At 42.2% G+C, this 18,743-nt stretch overlaps 1 protein-coding gene across 2 annotated transcripts; it reads right to left on the reverse strand.

Annotated features, from left to right (window-relative positions):
- Positions 1 to 398: 398 nt before the first annotated feature.
- Positions 399 to 14,246, reverse strand: sh3gl1b (SH3-domain GRB2-like 1b). Of its 2 annotated transcripts, none has more exons than XM_056414331.1 (9): positions 14,083 to 14,246; positions 9,655 to 9,723; positions 8,276 to 8,348; positions 8,045 to 8,188; positions 7,056 to 7,189; positions 6,808 to 6,966; positions 4,597 to 4,700; positions 4,287 to 4,420; positions 399 to 2,074 (listed from the first exon to the last, which is right to left on the reverse strand). In XM_056414331.1, exons 1-9 carry the CDS (start codon positions 14,125 to 14,127, stop codon positions 1,881 to 1,883), a joined length of 1,056 nt encoding a protein of 351 aa, XP_056270306.1. In that variant the 5' UTR covers positions 14,128 to 14,246; the 3' UTR covers positions 399 to 1,880. The 2 variants fall into 2 exon arrangements, with proteins under 2 accessions (XP_056270306.1, XP_056270307.1); XM_056414332.1 differs by having other exon boundaries at positions 8,991 to 9,723; positions 14,083 to 14,112.
- Between the last annotated feature and the right edge of the window lie 4,497 nt (positions 14,247 to 18,743).

The raw sequence follows: 18,743 nt of genomic DNA on the forward strand, positions 1-18,743 counted from the left end.
CCATGCATTTCATCTTTACACAGGAAAAGTGCCAAAGGCTAGAAATAAAAAAAAAAAAAAAGTAGAAAATACATTTTATGACCATATTCTTGAGTAGCTAGGTTAGGTTTTGGTTGCTGGATTAGTTGCGGTGCGTTCCCTCTTTTCCAAAGGCACTAAAACAAATCTATCAAAGTCTTCATTTGATAACCGTGGGATCCAGACGGCACCTCCTCCAGTCCTTTAACGTTGCCCTGAACTTGATACAAGTATTGAAATGTGGTAAGATCAGAGATGTAAACATATTAGACGGGGGCCGAACCCAGGCGTGGGGGAAGTGGTTGGCGGCGTGGAGTGATGGACACACACAGATGATAAGAGGGGGACATTCGTCAAACACATTTTCGCATCAATTACAATGATGCCGTCTCTTGATGTTGTTCCCTTTCACCCCAGGTCTTTCCTCTCATGCTGTACACTGTATGTCGGATCAGACTCCACCTGCTGGTGAGGGCTGTGGCTGAATCCAGAACAAGAAACCAGCCTCGTCGTAACAGATCGCGTGAACAGGAACGACGGCCGTCTGCATCGGCCCGACGCTCCGACAAACGCACCGAGTCGGAGCCATGGCGAATCATCAACATCACGCAGGGTTGGAATACGTTTCAAAGCGGAGTTCGACATTCTCAAAAAGACACAAGGGCAGACAGAAATAGTGGGATACTCATTGATGAATATGAAAGGCTGACCAGCAGCGTCATCTATTCGCCTAGAACGGGTCAAAAGACCCCACAAAAGGAAAAGGCTGAACATGCAGGCCTTAAACTAAATGAATATATGGCTATGTTACAGAATACTTAGTTTGACGAACAGGCGCACCACGAGAGATGCTTCTATTGCATTTCATAAAGACTTTTTTGGCTCCGCCTCCTCTCGAACAGACAACCTCGAAACAACAAACACACGCCTCCCTTGAGTGACAAACAGGTGCAACGTCTGCATTTAACTTTGGGTCTGTGTGTTATGGTGGAGTAGGTCTGTCTCACACACACACACACACACACACACACAAATCTCATTTGAGGACCAAGGTGCAATTTCAAATCATCTTCTCACATATTCCGAAAGCAGTTCTACTTTTTAAAAAAAACTGAGACTCGCATACTGAAACATTTTTAGGACACCAGTGTCTGAAGCCATCAGCACAGCTTAGAGATAGATCTTTGAAAAGAGCATTACAAATAGTAAACCTGAATCTGGCACTAATTTGGTCTCATTTCTCATTATAATGATTTTAAAAAAAATGTTGAGATAATTAGTGAAACTACATCTCTAGTCGTGTGTAGTTTAAGTTTCAGTAAAAGTAGTTCTCAATCTCACCAGCAGGTGGCATCAAGAGACGAGCTCGAGTATTTAAGGGGCACAATGTTTTCAGACTTGAAATGAGGATAATATTCAGTCAAGTTCCACATGGCGTTCACACCAAACGGACAATACGAAATGTGGCACCCCATCATAATCACCAGATTTCATACAAGTCATATTTAGGAGATCAGTAATTTGCAATTAAAAAAAAAGGCAAACAAGGCTTGTAAATGTGTCAACAGTTGGTCCTCGGGAAATGTTTGCGACTGCCAGATAACGGGTGACGCCATTTCGTGTCCATCTCGAGATTTTGTTTTACCTTTGGGTGGAAACGGGTTGAAATTCTGGTCTGGACTTCTTCTCCGGGAAAAAAGTGCTCGTCTGCGATGGTGACGTCGGAGCGGAAGGTGAACAGGAATATTCTGCGGAGCGGCCCGTGGCTTCGCTTTCCGCCCTCTCTAACTCTACTTGCTCTCTCCTCCTCCTCTCCATCAGTCTCCTCCTTTGCCCTCTATATATATATATATATATATATATTAGTGTGGCAACGCAACAAGGACCTCCACGTAGTTGAGGGGGAAGAATCCCGACTGGCTGTTCAGCGTGCCCTCGTACCAGTTCTCGTCGATCTGATTGGTCAGGGTGATGACGTCGCCCTCTCGGAAGCCCAGCTCTCCCTCGTTCTCTGGATCAAAGTCGTAAAGCGCCTTACAGCACGGCTGCTCCGGGGCTGAGAAAACACAAGTCGGGACAGAAAGAATTAGGGAAGGCGACGGCAAAAACGAGGTCGACCCCGACCGTTTACTCGCGGCGCTCTCCGACACGGCGAGCGGCGCCGGCCGGTTGACTGTATTCTGTCGTACTGCTCGTGTGTGATCGTAAAACGTGAGCACGCGGCGCAGTCAGGCGGGCTCGAGAGCGCCGACGAGCTGAAGCCACGACATTCCTCCGACGCCAGGTCGATGTACGAGCGTCCTCCTCCTCCTCCCTCTCTCCGTCGTTTCCTCCGCCTCTCCCTTTCTCCGTGACCTCACGCGGAGCAGCAGGGGAGACAAGCTCGGCTCTTTTGTCTCTTTTGTCTCCGAACAGTTTTCTCATTGTCTCGCGTTCACCAGAGGCGGGGAAAGCTTGAGTCACTCGCTCTCTGCATCGCTTCACAGCATGCAGAAATAAAGAACGGCGCAGCTCGACGGCAATAACAAACACTTTTCTAAAAAGTAGAGCGTCTTAGAATTAATGCCAATCAGGGGCAAGTTCCCTTTTTTGAAAGACGTCTGATGAGCCGTTTGATAAATAGACTAATTCTGGTAATTAGCTTGTAAGCTAATATGGCCCGTATTCCCATCAGTGCTTGTGATGCGGATTTATTTGCTTAGAAAATACTGGCATATTGAATTATGTATTTTTACTTCTTCCTTCAATATCCAGCTCTAATGATCAAAACACAGATTAATAAAATATTTATGTGCAAATCTTGATGGTGCTACTATAAACTGAGAAAAACTTTGTATTGATTATTAATTCTTTCATTCGTTTGGTGCCAAGCACGTAGTGGAGAGCTTTTTCTTTAGCTGCGGTTGGTTAAAAACGACAGTATGAACCAAAATGTTGCAGGATATTAATAAAGCAATTCTGACTACGCGATGGAATAATCGGCAGAATACCCGATTAGTCAAATAATCAATAGCTGCTCAAGTTAATGGGTTGAAAATGTGTTTTTAGAAATGGACACAAAAATAAAGATGATGACCCGCATATTATGCAATATGGTGGTGAGAAATACACTATATATATATTTTTTTTAAGTGATACAAATAGCTTATGGATGCCTATTATTACGTTTTGTAACAATAATTCTGATACTAACTGAAATACCACTAAAAAAAATGAAGAACCAATTATACTTATGGCACCAGCAGCTTGCGTCTTGCATGATAATTAATACTCTTGCCCTTAAACATAACAGTTTCTTTATAACTTACTGACATAGTAATAATAATAGACTGACTGTTCTTTTATGATATGTTAAATAGCCCTTTAAATATATTAGGGCCGGCATCAGTGGTTGAAGGGACGTTAACAAATCAGGCTGCAGAATCTAGACTCCAGGATGTTGCTTTATCTTAAGAACCACACACACACACGACGAGCGCTACATAAACCACCAATTATTTGTCAAACCGGTGCGAAGCCACTTGTATCCTACTTCCTACATTTCACACCAGAAGCTGAGCAAGCACACTGGACCACTTCCCCGCCGCGAGAATTGTGATGACCAAAAGAAAAAGAGTAAAAGCGACGATAACAAACTGTGACTCACACAATCTGGGGTTCCGAAAGGACAATGTGGCCGAGTGAAAATACGGCTCTGATGATATCACAGAAAAAGAGGAACAATGTCAGTTGGAGAAATGCCAGCCAGATGACAGGACAGGACACACAAACCCACCCCTCCCCTTCATGGAAAAGTCCAATCGAAAGTCAAACATTCAGTGTGCGACAGTTCACACAGCCTCAACAGGACAACACAAAAAGACATTTGTTTCACGTTGTGCTCAGCGGCCCTGATGGGTTGCAGGTCTTGCGTAATCACTCCGGCGATGCGGAGGGTTATTTTCCCCAGTTTAGTTTCTGTCAGGCTTGGGAGGAATGTGTTCTCTGCAGGCATGCTACTCTGGCTCAGTCCATCGTCTGCATGTGTAAAACAGCTGGATGTTTTTTTTTGTTGCTCTTTCCGACAGATGTTATGCTGCCCTTGTGTGTGGCTTTGAGACTGTAGTTTAAGCGTAGTGAAAGTCATGCCTCAGAAGGAGTTTGTTTTGTTCTTTGTTTGTCAAGAAGGCGTCTGAACTGCATTCTTCATCATTTATAGTTAGCTGAAATGTGTCGAGTAGAATTTACCTTTGTTGATCCTCATTGATCTCACATCAGCGGTTTCTTACCAGAGTTGCGTGAAGGGGGAGGGGCCATTGAGGTTGCGTAGCCGTTTTTTGAATGGTTGTCGTCTCCGAAGTCATAGATGGGTTTGGGTTTGGGTGTGTATTCACGCCGTGGTCGCGTCGTCGCGTCACGCATCCTGTTCATGAAGAGAAGTCTATTTAAGTTCCCGCATTTCCAAACCAACAATACGCTTCAAGTCACTGCGACTGAACCAGATCCAGACGGTAAGCAGCTCCGAGCAGAAAGCTGCACGTTCAGAGGCACTTAACGGTATTTATTGGTATTTGTGTGCGTCAGGTGTCATTGCTGCACCTGTCTTTAAGTTTTACAGAAAGCTCCTCCAGCACCTGCACGGCCTGTTTGTGATACTGCAGCTGGGACTCCACCAGGGATGAGAGCTGGCTCACCTGCTCTATCTAAAAACACACACAATGCATCACACACACAAGATAATCAGTGTCACTTTGCTTAAGTTACTGTATTTTTCATTCCAATGGATAAACTCATTATTATTGGCTCTCTTCGGAGGCGGTCGCATTTTCTCTCACTCTCCTCCCCATGATCTTCCCTTCCCTGCTTGGCTTCTCTCGTCATGTCTGTTTGTGTTTTGAGAGAGAGACTCTCTCTCTCGCGCTCTTGAAAAAAAAAACCCATGGGATCAATCATCTCATCTGGTCGTCTCTGACTCCGACAATTGATTGCGTCTTCTCGGGGAAGCTTGGGTTGGGGAACCTGGCCGCCCTGCCGGCCGGTGCGTTGCAGCTACGATGGACGATGTGTGTGTGGGCCTGCCTCCGTGACTTTCGTGAGAGATCTACCTACAGATCTACCTTTTGAACTATGATTACAGGATTTCTGCTGTTTGCTTGGGTTTGCCCTGGTTTAAAAGAAAGGGAAAAGAAAGGAAGCTAGCCCCCGAGGAAAAGGAACGATTGCTTTGAAAAGGAAAAAAATGGGAGGAATGGTGGTGGAGCAGGTGTGCTTAATGGCAGACAAATGTGGCCCAATGCTGGATCTTAATCTTATCTGCTTGCTCTCTGCTCCCTCTCCCTCAACGGTGCCACGGCCAAGGCACAACAAGAAAAAAGACCCCTGAAGAATTCCTTCCCCTCTCCCTCCATTCCCTCACTTCCCTTCCCAGTTCTTTGTTTTCCTTCTTCCTTTCAAGGCCATCTGGGCCATCTTCTCCATCTTGACTGAGAACTCTGTCTGTGCCTGGAGTGGAGACAGGGAACACGAACCACCTTTTGAACCTTTTCTACTGATTGTTTTCCCACTCACCCCCATCCCCCCCCCTTCCCCCCTTTTCACGCCAGTGGGGGCTGGGACGCTGGGGGGGGCTGGCGCTGCTAGCGCTGGCTGCTGCGCTGGGCTGGCTTGCTGCTGGCCACCTTTTGCCTGGCCCCAATGGATGGGCTTGTTGGATTTTGATCTGGATCTCCTTACCCCCAAGCTTCCTACTATGTGCCTCCCAATGTGTGTGCTTGTGTATTAATTTGCTCCTTTGTACTTTTCCTACTCCCTGTTTGTTCGGGGGGGTTCCTTTTTTTTTTGTCTTTCTTCTTCATGTTATGCTGTTGGTAATGTACATCTTCTCTTTTCTGTACCTTTGTATGCTTTTTTACTGTAATTTGTCATCATCAGCGACAAATATCATCATCATCAAATAAAACGGGTAATAAATGCATGTACTGCAGCTTTAAGACACATAAACATTAAGCTGATTTATTATGAATAATTTATATTTATTTGACAAAATAATCTTAAATCAACCTCATCTCATGCTAGTAAAAAGAGACCGTGGGTTTAGATTATTTTGTCAAACTTTTAAAACTTTGTTTAAATGTATATATACACACATCATTCGGGAACAACATAGAAAAAGAGGCTGGACGTACGGAGCAGACAGACTTCCTCCAGGGGGCAGATCATATTCACAGCCAACCATCTCAATATTAATAATAAGAACCAAACACACAAATACCTTCTGACCTACATGCGGTCAGATACATGCTCGAAGCTTTTGTTCTCCCATGTCTCCTCACCTACTAGGCAAACAAATAATTCCTAAAGCCAAATAGTGATTAAATGTGAATTGCAGCTATTTGGAGACAGGTGTATCTCCAGTGTGCGTGCTCGCCAAACCGCTTTATAGGTGTAACTATTGCTGCGTGTTTGTTCAGCGGGTGTGTATCAAATAGAAAAGGCGGAGCTCAGTGGAGCTCGACAACTGGTCACAAAATGAATGAAATGTTCCACATGATATGGCGGTGGATATATGATTCTGCTATCCTCTAAAAAAGTGTATTAGATTATTATATCACTGCAAGGACCTCTGGATCTTTAGACTGAATATTTAAAACTTGGTAAATATAACAAATGCTGTGTTAAGTATGAACTGCTTTCACACCTGACTTTTAGATGTAGTTATTACCCTTTTTATTTTAAAGATGTACTGCACAGAGGATCAGCATTAAAATGAGAACAGACACGACCAGCTCGCACTAACAAATCAGTCCTCACGTCAGTCTCCAGCAGGTTGTACATGCTCGTCTCGGCCACTTCCTTTGACTCGTGGAACTTCTCGAGGGCCTGTCGGAGCTCTTCATCTGGGATCTTGCCCTGGCGCTTTTTCTTGTAATCGTAGTCCAAGCGGCGGCCTTCCAGCTTCTTCAAATGATGCTGAAGCGATAAGAGCCACACAGAGGTTAGGAGGGGGCACAGGCGGGAATACCGTCGGGCCTGACATTGATTCGACGTCGTCAACGTACCTGTATCTCTCGGAGGTCCTTGTCACAGAGCCCTTGCAGTGGATCAATGAAGTTCTGTTTGACGTCGATATCCAGAGAGTCCTTGACTTCTGCCAATCTCTTCATGGACTCTCCAACATCGACCAGCGCTCCGCCTGAGCCACACAGACAGAGAGTAATCGCTCAGTGACATAGTTGAACAATAGTGGAGTACCAGAGAATCCCATCAGACCAAATATAGAGTAACAGATGGTATCCAACTAAACTAAACACGGGGACGAATACAATACTTAACTAGAACGGGCACTCGGTAGAGCGCATACCTTCGCATATCACAAGATTGGGCATTGAATTATGAACATTTTGGCATTAGTTGCATGCCAATTGGACAAAAATGTATCGTGCTATGGTAAAAAAAAGATTTTGACCTTTCCATGACCTTGACCTTGACCTGATTGATCCCAAAATCTAATCAAATGGTCCCCGGATAATAACCAATCATCCCACCAAATTCCATGTGATTCAAGAAGATTTGACCTGTTCATGACCTTTGACCTTGACCTTTGACCCGATCGATCCCAAAATCTAATCAACTGGTCCCCGGATAATAAACAATCATCCCACCAAATTTCATGCGATTCGATTCAATACTTTTTGAGTTCTGCGAAAGATTTTGACCTGTTCATGACCTTTGACCCGATCGATCCCAAAATCTAATCAACTGGTCCCCGGATAATAAACAATCATCCCACCAAATTTCATGCGATTCGGTTCAATACTTTTTGAGTTTTGCGAATAACACGCATACAAATAAATAAATAAATAAATAAAAAATAAATAAATAAATACACACACACACACAACCACACACACACACACACACACACACACACACACACACACACACACACACACACACACACACACACACACACACACACACACACACACACACACACACACACACACACACACACACACACACACACACACACACACACACACCTTACCAAAGTTAGTGTCCTCTCCGAGGTCCCGTCCATACTTGCCCATACATTCCCCGAGCAGCCCCTCCGCCTGAGGGTAGCCGGGGTTCTTCACCTGACCCCGGATCTTTGACATGGTGTTCAACATGGACAGTTTGGCCCGCGATGCTGCAGAAAAGAGTTGGACTACATTTCCTCAGGGAGTTCATACGGTTTCAATAAATGCGTGAAGACAGGGTTTTTCTCTTTTCTCACCTGGATTGGGCTGCAGGTATTCTGATGTTTTGGAGATTACCTCCACGACCGCTTTACTGGTCACATCGACTTTCTGCAAAACACAGCAAGCACACGCATACATCACAAGGGCACCACAGAGCGACTGGAAACACGAAAGCAAAATGGTGACCGGCAGAGGAGGTATGCTTTTAAACCTTTTGTTTTCATCTGCTTCCTCATACACATAGTTTGTATTGTACAAATAATACTCTAATTAAAAATAGAGTAAAATACAGTGAGTTTCCATCCCCATCCTTTTTGAAAATAGTACATGATATGCATCTCAACATGCTGGTCTGACTTTAAAAAACTGAATGCCTTGTTTAGCATTCATTTCTTGTTATTTAGATTGGATTTGGTCATGTTCTTGATTTAAATAAGGACTGCAACCAACAATGGTTTTGATAATATACGAATACCATATTTTTCTGAATTAAATCACATAAATGTTTAGGCTACAGTCAGCCAATAGCTTTCATCAAGTCTACAAAGTACCTGTTTTGTCTGCCAAACAGACAATATATTCAATGTACTGTCATATTAGAACACTTAGAAACCCAGAAAATAGTAAATGTAAGCATTTTTGCTTGAAAAATTGCATAAACAAATTTTGGATAATCGATTTAAATTCAATCCAACTTATTCTTGTATAGCCCAAAAACACAAATTTGTCTCCGAGGGCTTGTAGACATACGGGCTCCTGTGTCCGAGGACCCTCACATCGGTGCAGGAAAAGCCTTTTACCAGGGAAGAAACCTCAGGGAGAGACACAGAGGAGGGATTTTAATAAGTTGTAGCTTTGCATTGTGTGTATATATCCTGTACTATTTGTTATTGTTTAATAGTTTATGTTTGTTATGGTCCGTCAAGGGACTACAGATGCAAATTAGCTGAAGCTAAAATCTGGTAAAGTGCATCAAATGGTGACATTTATGTTTTAACTGTACATGGTCCCCTTTAAATGAAGATAATATGAATCCCTCTCCCAGGATGGACAGAAGTGGAACAGACATTTCATTCATGGAAAATGTATTAAATTATTCTGGCTTTTCAATCTAGTTGGTGACCCGACAGATCTGGTGCGTCAATCAGATTTTATGATGTCATGATGATTTGGGCATTGGCTTTAACGCGCACCCCACCGAAGGAAATCCAGGTGTTGGTGGTGGGAGGGACCTTCTTGTTGTGAGGCAACAGTGCCCATTTTAAAATGTGGGTATATGGCTATAAATGGGGTGTAAACATTCAGACCCGATGTCCCACAGAAGCAGCAGTACGTGTGTTTACTGTGTGTCAAACCGACGGCTTTGGAAGGGAGATGTTGCTCTTTTCAGACCACAACAAGATGCCCATCTTACCCGTTCCAAGTCTTTGAAGTCCTCATCTAGTTTCGTTCCTTCAGCACCTCCGACTTTCTCACTTACCATCTAGAGAGAGAAAAGACAGAAAAAGGTGCCGATTCATTAACGCTGCACGTACGGTTTTAATTAGAGCGGGGCGGCGCATAAACTCATCTCAACTATACATTCACACGCCTGCTCGGACTAAAAAAAATGCAATAATGAACATTTGTTTACACTTTACAGGATGAGGAAGACGTTGGACAAGTTTTAAACATTTTTTTATTCCAATAAAGACAATATGCTTCAACTTAAGCAGATTGAACGCATATGTATTTCAGCATGTTTTTAGGCTACAGACGTGGATGTCCTTCTTGGCTGATTATTTCCACTGTAGAGCAGGATTAGGAGACAGGGAACTGGAAAACAAATTCAATTATTCTGGCTTCATAATGAGTCTTTACCGCTGTGACATCTAAAAACCTAAAACCGTGACAGCTGTGTTCATGAGCTACATTGTTCCATGTCGGAGTTTTTCCAAGTGGAATGGGCAAAACAACCCCCATCACAACCGATAAGATTAAAACAATTATTAAAAACAGGGTTCTTACCCATTTTGACCCATGGATTTCCATGACTTTAAACCAATTTTCCATGACCAAACTGAAATCTCGGTATAAAAATGAACAATTTAGAAAATGTTGCGTATCGAGAGCTATCGCCGGCTTATATTTTGAGCGTCTTTCTTTAAAAAACATATTCATTATTTCAAACTCGGCGTAAATGAACATGTGAATATAACAAATTTCCATGACTTTTCCAAAACTTTTATGATTTAAGTTTTTTTCCATGACTTTTCCAGGCCTGGAAATGACCATTTTAAAATTCCATGACTTTTCCAGGTTTTCCATGACCGTACGAACCCTGTAAAAAAAGGTTTCACACAACAACAGTCCTCGCTTGCACAGTAACTTGTAAACCTTTTCTGCACAGACAAAAGCAAACAATAATAGTTTCTACTGGCGCTTAACCCCATGATTCCAGTAAGTACTGGAGTATTTATTGCCGGAGAGGCCATGAAAATAACAACATAAGAGTATTCTCACAGCTTTAACTGATTAGTATAATTTGTATAATTGTATAATTTTAGGACCTGACCTATAAAAAGGCATGTAGGACAGGACACACTCCACTCAGTCTCAGGCTAAAAGGTGAAGACACCATTTTCCTCACCTTAACCCTCCTGTTACCTTTCGGGTCAATTTGACCCCATTCAATGTTTAACGTCGGTGTTCTTTGGGGTCAATTTGACCCCAGGCTCTTTTTCACTGTGTCAAACATATAAGAAATATCAACTTTTTTATATATTTAAAGGGCTATTTAGGTCGTCAACAAACAAACATAAAGTACCTCACACTTAAACTTGGGAAACAATATTAATTCTAATAATTTTCTGGAGGTTTTAATTGCTGGGGTCAAATTGACCCCGAGGGTAAAATATGTTGGTAAATGTGAAGGTAACAGGAGGGTTAAATCCACTGGCCTGTGATGGAGCAACAGCCGTTTGAGTCATTTCCTACATGACTCAAACGGCTGTTTGTGATTACTGGAATTACCAAGGCCTTCTGGGTCTCAGGGAAATGCTTTTATAAAGGATATTATGATGGGAGAGTACACAGTAGAGTTTCATACGTAGTCCCAAACGTTTAGATTAAAGCTGTAAGTATACAGATTTAATAATACAGGTTTGGGAAAAAGCACAATGGCTACGGTTTCCCCAGCAGCAGCTGACTCACCGACGCCGAGCCTCTGCTGCACACGGATAGCGCATGACGGGGGATTCAGGCCACGAATAAAGACACAGCCTCAACTCTTTGTCTGCTTAGCAACTGACTCCCAACCTCAGAGTTAAGATTGCACTCCAACATTTCTGACATCTTATCTTTTCCCGCACTCGTGTCTGCCTTACAGGACTTTGAAAGCAAAGCACTGCGACTCCAATTATGCTCCTGAAAACATCGTTCATGTCAGCGTGACATTATTGTTGACACGCACACAGGCTCAAAACCCCCAAACATCCACATCAAGGTTAGCATCTGGATGCTTATAAATACTCTATTTAACCCTTGTGTTGCCTTAGGGTCATTTTGACCCGAATCAATATTACACCCTCCCCCCGCCCTAGGATTAATTTGACCCCATTCAATGTTTAATGTCGGTGTTCTTTCGGTAGTCAACAAACAAACATAAAGTGCCTCACACTTAAACTTGGAAAACAATATTAGTTCTAATAATTTTCTGGAGGTTTTAATTGCTGGCGTCAAATTGAACCCAAAGGGTAAAATATGTTAGTAAATATAAAGGTAACAGGAGGGTGAAACATTGAATCGGGTCAAAATGACCCAAAGGCGGGGGGAGGGTGTAATATTGATTCGGGTCAAAATGACCCTAAGGCAACACAAGGGTTAAGTCAGATGATAACCTTTTTGTGAATGTTTTTGGGCTGTATTACTTTGAGCCTGTGTGTGTGTAAACAAACTATACAAACATACATACAAACATATACATCTTCACCATGGCTCTTTTTAATATTTCTCCACCTCCCTGCATTTAAAATTCTAAATGAAAATCTCTCCTGGTTATTTCCAGTAAATCAGTATCAATATTCATAAACCTGAGTGAACGGTGTCTCAACACTCAAAAGACACTCCTGGTGGATTACTTTATAACAGGAACTCTGTATGTCTACCGTTTACCTCGCACTTGTCTTGATGAAAGATACGATGAATCCTGTGCATTACAGATTTAATACTTCTTAAAGTGAATGTGGGGTGGTAAAAACAAACACTGGATATCTTAATATATACTATACTACTATGGCTACTCAGATTTCTTCAAATTGGTTGGATGCAGATGTGTTTGTTTGCAAGGACAGCAAACAGTGAGACGTATTCACACAGCTAGTGTTATTTGTGTAATCAACAAAAATATATAATGTCATGCGCTGGATATTTGCTTTGTGTTGCTTCTTTGCATCTCTTTGTATCCGAGTCATCCACCAGTAAGACCTAGAATTATATCAGAGCATGAATAAACTTGATAAACTGCACAAATAAAACCGTCCTCCTCATTCGGGACTACCAATCAATCCCACCGTCACACCAAAAATTCCCGCGAGTGTGATGTTTTTATGTTCCGACTGCCCTTTGAGTGACGTTTTAAGATTAATTCTTAGAAACAGGGGGAAGGATAGAGAGGAAAACAAGGATGTGTGAGCTACAGGACACAGATATAATGTCCTCAGCCAACTTCCTGTGTTCTTCCAGCAAAGAAAATCTGAGCTACGTCAAGTGTTATTGACTCGTGGAGTTATGGCAAGAAAAGCAGCTGCATTGCAGAACAATGTAAAAAAAGGGAATTTTTGGGTCACTTTCTCATGCATCAATTTGCTTTATCTCCATAAAAACACCTTTACTGTTCATGTTTAATTTCAGTCAGTGCCAGCTTTGTGATATTTTTCCTCCCAGCAAAAACCAACAGGGATCTGAGTGTGTTCCTGACAGGAAGCTGGGCAGAGACCAAATGTCTTTCCTGCTTACATCAGCAGGGGTAGAAGGGGAAAAATGCCCCCCCAAAATAATAAAAACATATTTGTTTAACCGTCCCCACCCATGACTATGAGAGCTGGCCACAATGAAACACATTGGCACAGAGATTGAGACACTGAATAAAAAGAAAGTAATGGCAGGCAGTTGGCATTTCTAACAATCGTATTTTGGATCTCTTCCACAAACTGCCCTAAATATTGATCTGTCTCACTAAACAAAAGACGAACACAAAACACAGCTGGGGGAAATAGGCAACTGCGTCTTCAACGCTAAGAAGCACTGGTACTCATTTCATTTTAAGTTACACTGCGAGGGTCTTCACCTGAATACACTTTTAGCTTCAAATCTCGACACTTGCTGGAGATGTTCATGTATTGTTACTGTTTTTTATTATTATATACCTCTAAGAGCTCTGACTCACCCGGAGAGTCCCTTCTGCAAACATGGCTAATGTTTATCACAGGATGCAGACTCACTGCATATGTTGGTTTACACGTTGCTTAAAAACACAAACACACAGCAGCACAATAAAGTAACTTAGCATGTAACCGTTAACTGTTAGCTCATGGTGCAAAAACACGTCCAAGAGATGTTCAGAAACTGTAACGTTGCACAAAGAGGACAACTTAAAAAAAAGCCGTGATATTTTACACAGCCACACACAAAGCGGGTGTTTTTTATGATTATTTTGTCACGTTTATCTTGCGGCTGTCACCACAGTCACCGGCTCCTTAAACGCTGATTAGCACGAGCCCACTGGGACCCGCTAGCTCGCGCAGCTAAACGAGGCTAGCTCCTTCGTGACAGTTGTTAGCTTGAAGAAAAGTTTTGCACAAACCTGGCTGGCTTTGTAAAACTGCTTCTTGAAGCCCGCTACCGACATCTTGAAGCCCGGGGCTGTCTACGGCGTCCCGGCGAACTGCAAAGCGGTCCTGATTCAAGTAAAGTTAACAATGTAGTTTGTCAAAAGAAGAAGAAGAAGAAGAAGAAGAAAAAAAAGAGGTGTAGGAGAAATCATAGGACCGCACAGCCGTCACTCCAAGTCGGGACACGCCAAGCGACCACGTCAACGTCGAGGCGGATTGTTCCCGCAGCAGATAACGGAGCGACGTCGATTGAAAAAACAAACTCACATATATTATCTGCCCTACTGAACAACAAAGCAGTAAAAAAATCCCCCAAAATTCAAATTTTTTTTTACAGAGTATCTAAATCCGCAGTAGCCACTTTTGAGATTTCAGATTCCCGAGTTATTGAACGCCTCACGAGACGTATGTTAGCGCACACCGCCCCCTGCTGGGGGGAGCAGGTATTACAGGCCATATGTTCACTGGTTGTGAAAGCATTCAATTATGTTACAGGGAATCCAAAATATATGAATGTGGTTGTGTCTCTGAACAGCTGTTATACCACATGGTGGGAATAATGCACTAAATGTTCACAATACAGCGTATTCTTCACTCTGCTTTTATGTATTTGGGCTGGGATGACAGATAATGTAACCATCCAAAAGACTTCAATTGACGTTTTCTGATAAAAAATGTTCCTTGTGTGTAAAAAATGTGCTTGAATGGCAATTTAAGTCGTGTTTTTTATTTCTCCAAAATATATCGTCTGTATGTATCATTCATCCAACAAAAATAAAAGAAATCTGTAAATGTGTTTTTCCTGTGGTAATGGAAAATAAATGTTTTCACCTGTGCAGATCATTTTGGGTGGAATCAGTTTCATGAAACAAAGTGAAGCAACATGTTTTTATTTTAATTGTAAAAATACTTTTATTACATTCTTAAATCCACATATATCACCGTTGTGCAATAACACTTTATTGTGTTAAAACCTCTTAGGCTTTATATCCATAACATATAATAAATTATTTCTTATTAAAATCTATATTGATTTAATAATAATAATCTTAAAATATCGTGAACATATGAACAGAAGAAGGACCATGACAAAAGAGAAACTTTGAGGGAGACATCTTTAAAAACGCTCTTTAAAAAAATAGAATTACATCTCTCCAAGACAAAAAGGACACTAAACTGATGAGGACAAAAACAGTAGACATAGGGATATACATATTTAAGAAACAAAAGATCACAACAAAACCAACACAAGATTCAGAGATTATAATCCACCTTTTATATTTACTATACTATTTCATAATATCCTATTTCATCTATGACTCAAACTCAAAAAGAAGTCTTGCAATAATGATGTTAGACAGGGGTCAACTATTTGATACTTTGAAATAAAACATTTACTGTACACAGTGATCCAGGTTTGAAGGTCTTCTATGTTGGTGTCCTGCTAGCTCGACTAACTGCAGACCCTGTAGCACAGAGAGCCCAGCTATCTCCCTGAGTGCTGCCCCCCCCTGGACAGCTTGTAGGCCTGCAAGCACTACAAAGCAGCATGTCTCACATTCTCCACACACAAAGTATTGCACTCTGTTACAATCTGTAAGTGTCATCTGACCTGTGTGGTGGTTGGCTGAGTGTAAATAAAGTTCTAAATAAGAGTATTTGTCATTTTTCGCCCGGTTAAACAATGCTGGCAAACAATAGGAAAGACACGATTGCGCAATCCCACCACGTACCCAGATAAGGGTCATACCCCTTCGTTTAGTGTGAGATGATGGATGGCGAACAACACTGTCCCAGCAGTGCAAAGCAAACGGGGCTGACGTATCAAATAGAGCTCGGCATCCAACATCTGTTGTGTGATTGTAGATTAAAACAGTATTAATTAAAAATATTCTTTTGGAGTAGCTTTTTTTATTTTTAAACCGCCTAAAAGGCAATGCACTGCTCTCAAATGACCGAAAAGCAGTCAGATAGGTTGCCACCAATACATCCAGCAGTTCAGTGTGTCTTATGTTCTTTAAGAGCATAATATCACGAAAGCTTGAACGCATATGGCGTTCAACTAATCTCGAAGAATCCCGCTTAGTTTGGCGAGATAGTCTTAAAACATATAAGAAGGCCCTCCGTAATGCCAGAGCAGCCTATTACTCATCAGTAATAGAAAAAAATAAAAACAACCCCAGGTTTCTCTTCAGCACTGTAGCCAGGCTGACAGAGAGTCACAGCTCTGTGGAGCCGAGCATTCCTATAAACCTCAGTGGTAATGACTTTATGAACTTCTTTAATGAAAAGATTTTAACTATTAGGGACAAGATTAATATTCTCTTGCCCATAACCTGTGCCAATCTGTCCTCAAGTGGAATGGCCTTGGAAACCGCTGTATGCCCTGGTGTATATTTGAGGGCTTTTCTCCCATCAACCGTGACCAATTATCTTCAACGGTTTCTACTTGAACACGCCTACCTGTCTCTTGGACCCCATCCCGACGAGGCTGCTTAAAGACGTTTTGCCTTTAATTGGCGGCTCTCTATTAGATATTATCAATGTGTCTCTGCTAACAGGCCACGTACCACACTCCTTCAAAGTGGCTGTTATTAAACCTCTCCTGAAGAAGCCCACTCTGGATCCAGAGGTGTTGGCTAACTACAGACCGATCTCTAACCTCCCTTCCTCTCCAAGATCCTTGAGAAAGTGGTCGCAAATCAGTTGTGCGACTTTCTACATCATAATAGTTTATTTGAGAAATTTCAATCAGGATTTAGAAAACACCACAGCACCGAGACGGCACTGGTGAAAATTACAAATGACCTCTTAATGGCAGCAGATAAAGGACTCCTCTCTGTCCTGGTCTTGTTAGACCTTAGTGCTGCATTCGACACCATTGACCATGACATCCTGTTACAGAGACTGGAGCAGTCGATTGGCATTTCAGGCACGGCACTAATTTGGTTTAAATCCTATTTATCAGATCGATCTCAGTTTGTATTTGTAAACGATGATGCCTCGATAACCACTAACGTTAATCACGGAGTTCCACAAGGTTCTGTGCTTGGACCAATTTTATTTACCTTATACATGCTTCCTTTGGGCAATATTATCAGGAAACACTCCATAAACTTTCATTGTTATGCAGATGATACTCAACTATATTTATCGATAAAACCAGAGGAGAGCAACCAACTCGGTAAAATTCAAGCATGTCTTAAAGACATAAAACATGGATGACCTGCAATTTCTTGATGTTAAACTCAGACAAAACCGAAGTAATTTTAATCGGCCCTGAGCACCTCAGAGATCAATTATCTGGTGATGTGGATTCTGTAGACGGCATTGCCCTGGCATCCAACACCACTGTAAAGAATCTTGGCGTTATCTTTGATCGGGACTTGTCCTTTAACTCCCACGTAAAGCAAATCTCAAGGACTGCATTCTTTCATCTACGTAATATTTCAAAAATCAGGCACATCTTGTCTCAAAAAGATGCAGAAAAATTGGTTCACGTGTTCTAGACTGGATGACTGCAACTCCTTATTATCAGGCTGCTCTAATAAATCTCTTAGGTCCCTCCAGTTGATCCAGAATGCTGCAGCTCGTGTTCTCACTAAAACTAAGAAAAGAGATCACATCACTCCTGCACTAGCTGCTCTGCACTGGCTCCCAGTAAAATCAAGAATCACTTTTAAAATTCTTCTCTTAACCTACAAAGCCTTGATTGGTGATGCACCATCATATCTTAAGGAGCTTGTAGTACCATATTGCCCCACTAGAGAGCTACGCTCACTAAATGCGGGACTACTTGTAGTTCCTAGTCTTAAAAAGTAGAATGGGAGCCAGAGCCTTTAGTTATCAAGCTCCTCTTTTATGGAACCAGCTTCCAATTTCAGTCCGGGAGGCAGACACAGTCACCTCGTTTAAGAGTAGACTTAAGACCTTCCTCTTTGACAGAGCTTATAGTTAGGGCTGAATCAGGTTTGCCCTGGTCCAGCCCCTTGATATGCTGCTATAGGCTTATAGCTGCCGGGGGACGTTTTAGGATGCACTGAGTACCTATCTCGTCTTTCTTCTCTCCTTAAGGATGAATTATCATCTGTCAATCACACGTTACTAACTCTGCTTTCTCCTGGAGTCCTTTTGACTTCACGTCTCATGGGGTCATCGGACCCTATGAGACGACATAGATCCTATCTGCCTGATGGATCATTGAGGTCTGGGTCGTGGAATTCCTGCTCATGACTACGCCACTGTCCTGTTGAGACTCCGCCCACTCCTCCTCCCCACCGCCATCTGCCTGATGGATCGTGGAGGTCTCCATCGTGGAATATGCCTACTATGAACTATTCATACACTCTGTCATATTCATTGAATGTATTTTAACTCTAAATCTGTCCTTCTGTACACATTACATCTATTGCATCTGTCCATCCTGGAGAGGGATCCTCCTCTGTTGCTCTCCTCCAGGTTTCTTCCCTTTTTTTCCCCCTGAAGGGTTATTTGGGAGTTTTTCCTGGTCCGATGTGAGGTTTTGGGGCAGGGATGTCTATGTGTACAGATTGTAAAGCACTCCGAGACAAATTTGTAATTTGTGAAATTGGGCTATACAAATAAACTGAATTGAATTGAATATAATATTTTT

The sequence above is a fragment of the Pseudoliparis swirei genome, chromosome 5 (assembly GCF_029220125.1).
Source record: "Pseudoliparis swirei isolate HS2019 ecotype Mariana Trench chromosome 5, NWPU_hadal_v1, whole genome shotgun sequence".
Lineage (NCBI taxonomy): Eukaryota > Metazoa > Chordata > Actinopteri > Perciformes > Liparidae > Pseudoliparis > Pseudoliparis swirei.

What these genes read in the sequence shown, in the direction of transcription:
- sh3gl1b (XM_056414331.1), bottom strand. Translation starts at nt 14,127, where the DNA reads ATGTCGGTAGCGGGCTTCAAGAAGCAGTTTTACAAAGCCAGCCAG. An exon ending in AGTTTTACAAAGCCAGCCAG is followed by an intron (nt 9,724 to 14,082) that starts GTTTGTGCAAAA and finishes TTCTCTCTCTAG; the next exon opens with ATGGTAAGTGAGAAAGTCGG. An exon ending in TCCCCCTTCACGCAACTCTG is followed by an intron (nt 2,075 to 4,286) that starts GTAAGAAACCGC and finishes GTGTTTTCTCAG; the next exon opens with CCCCGGAGCAGCCGTGCTGT.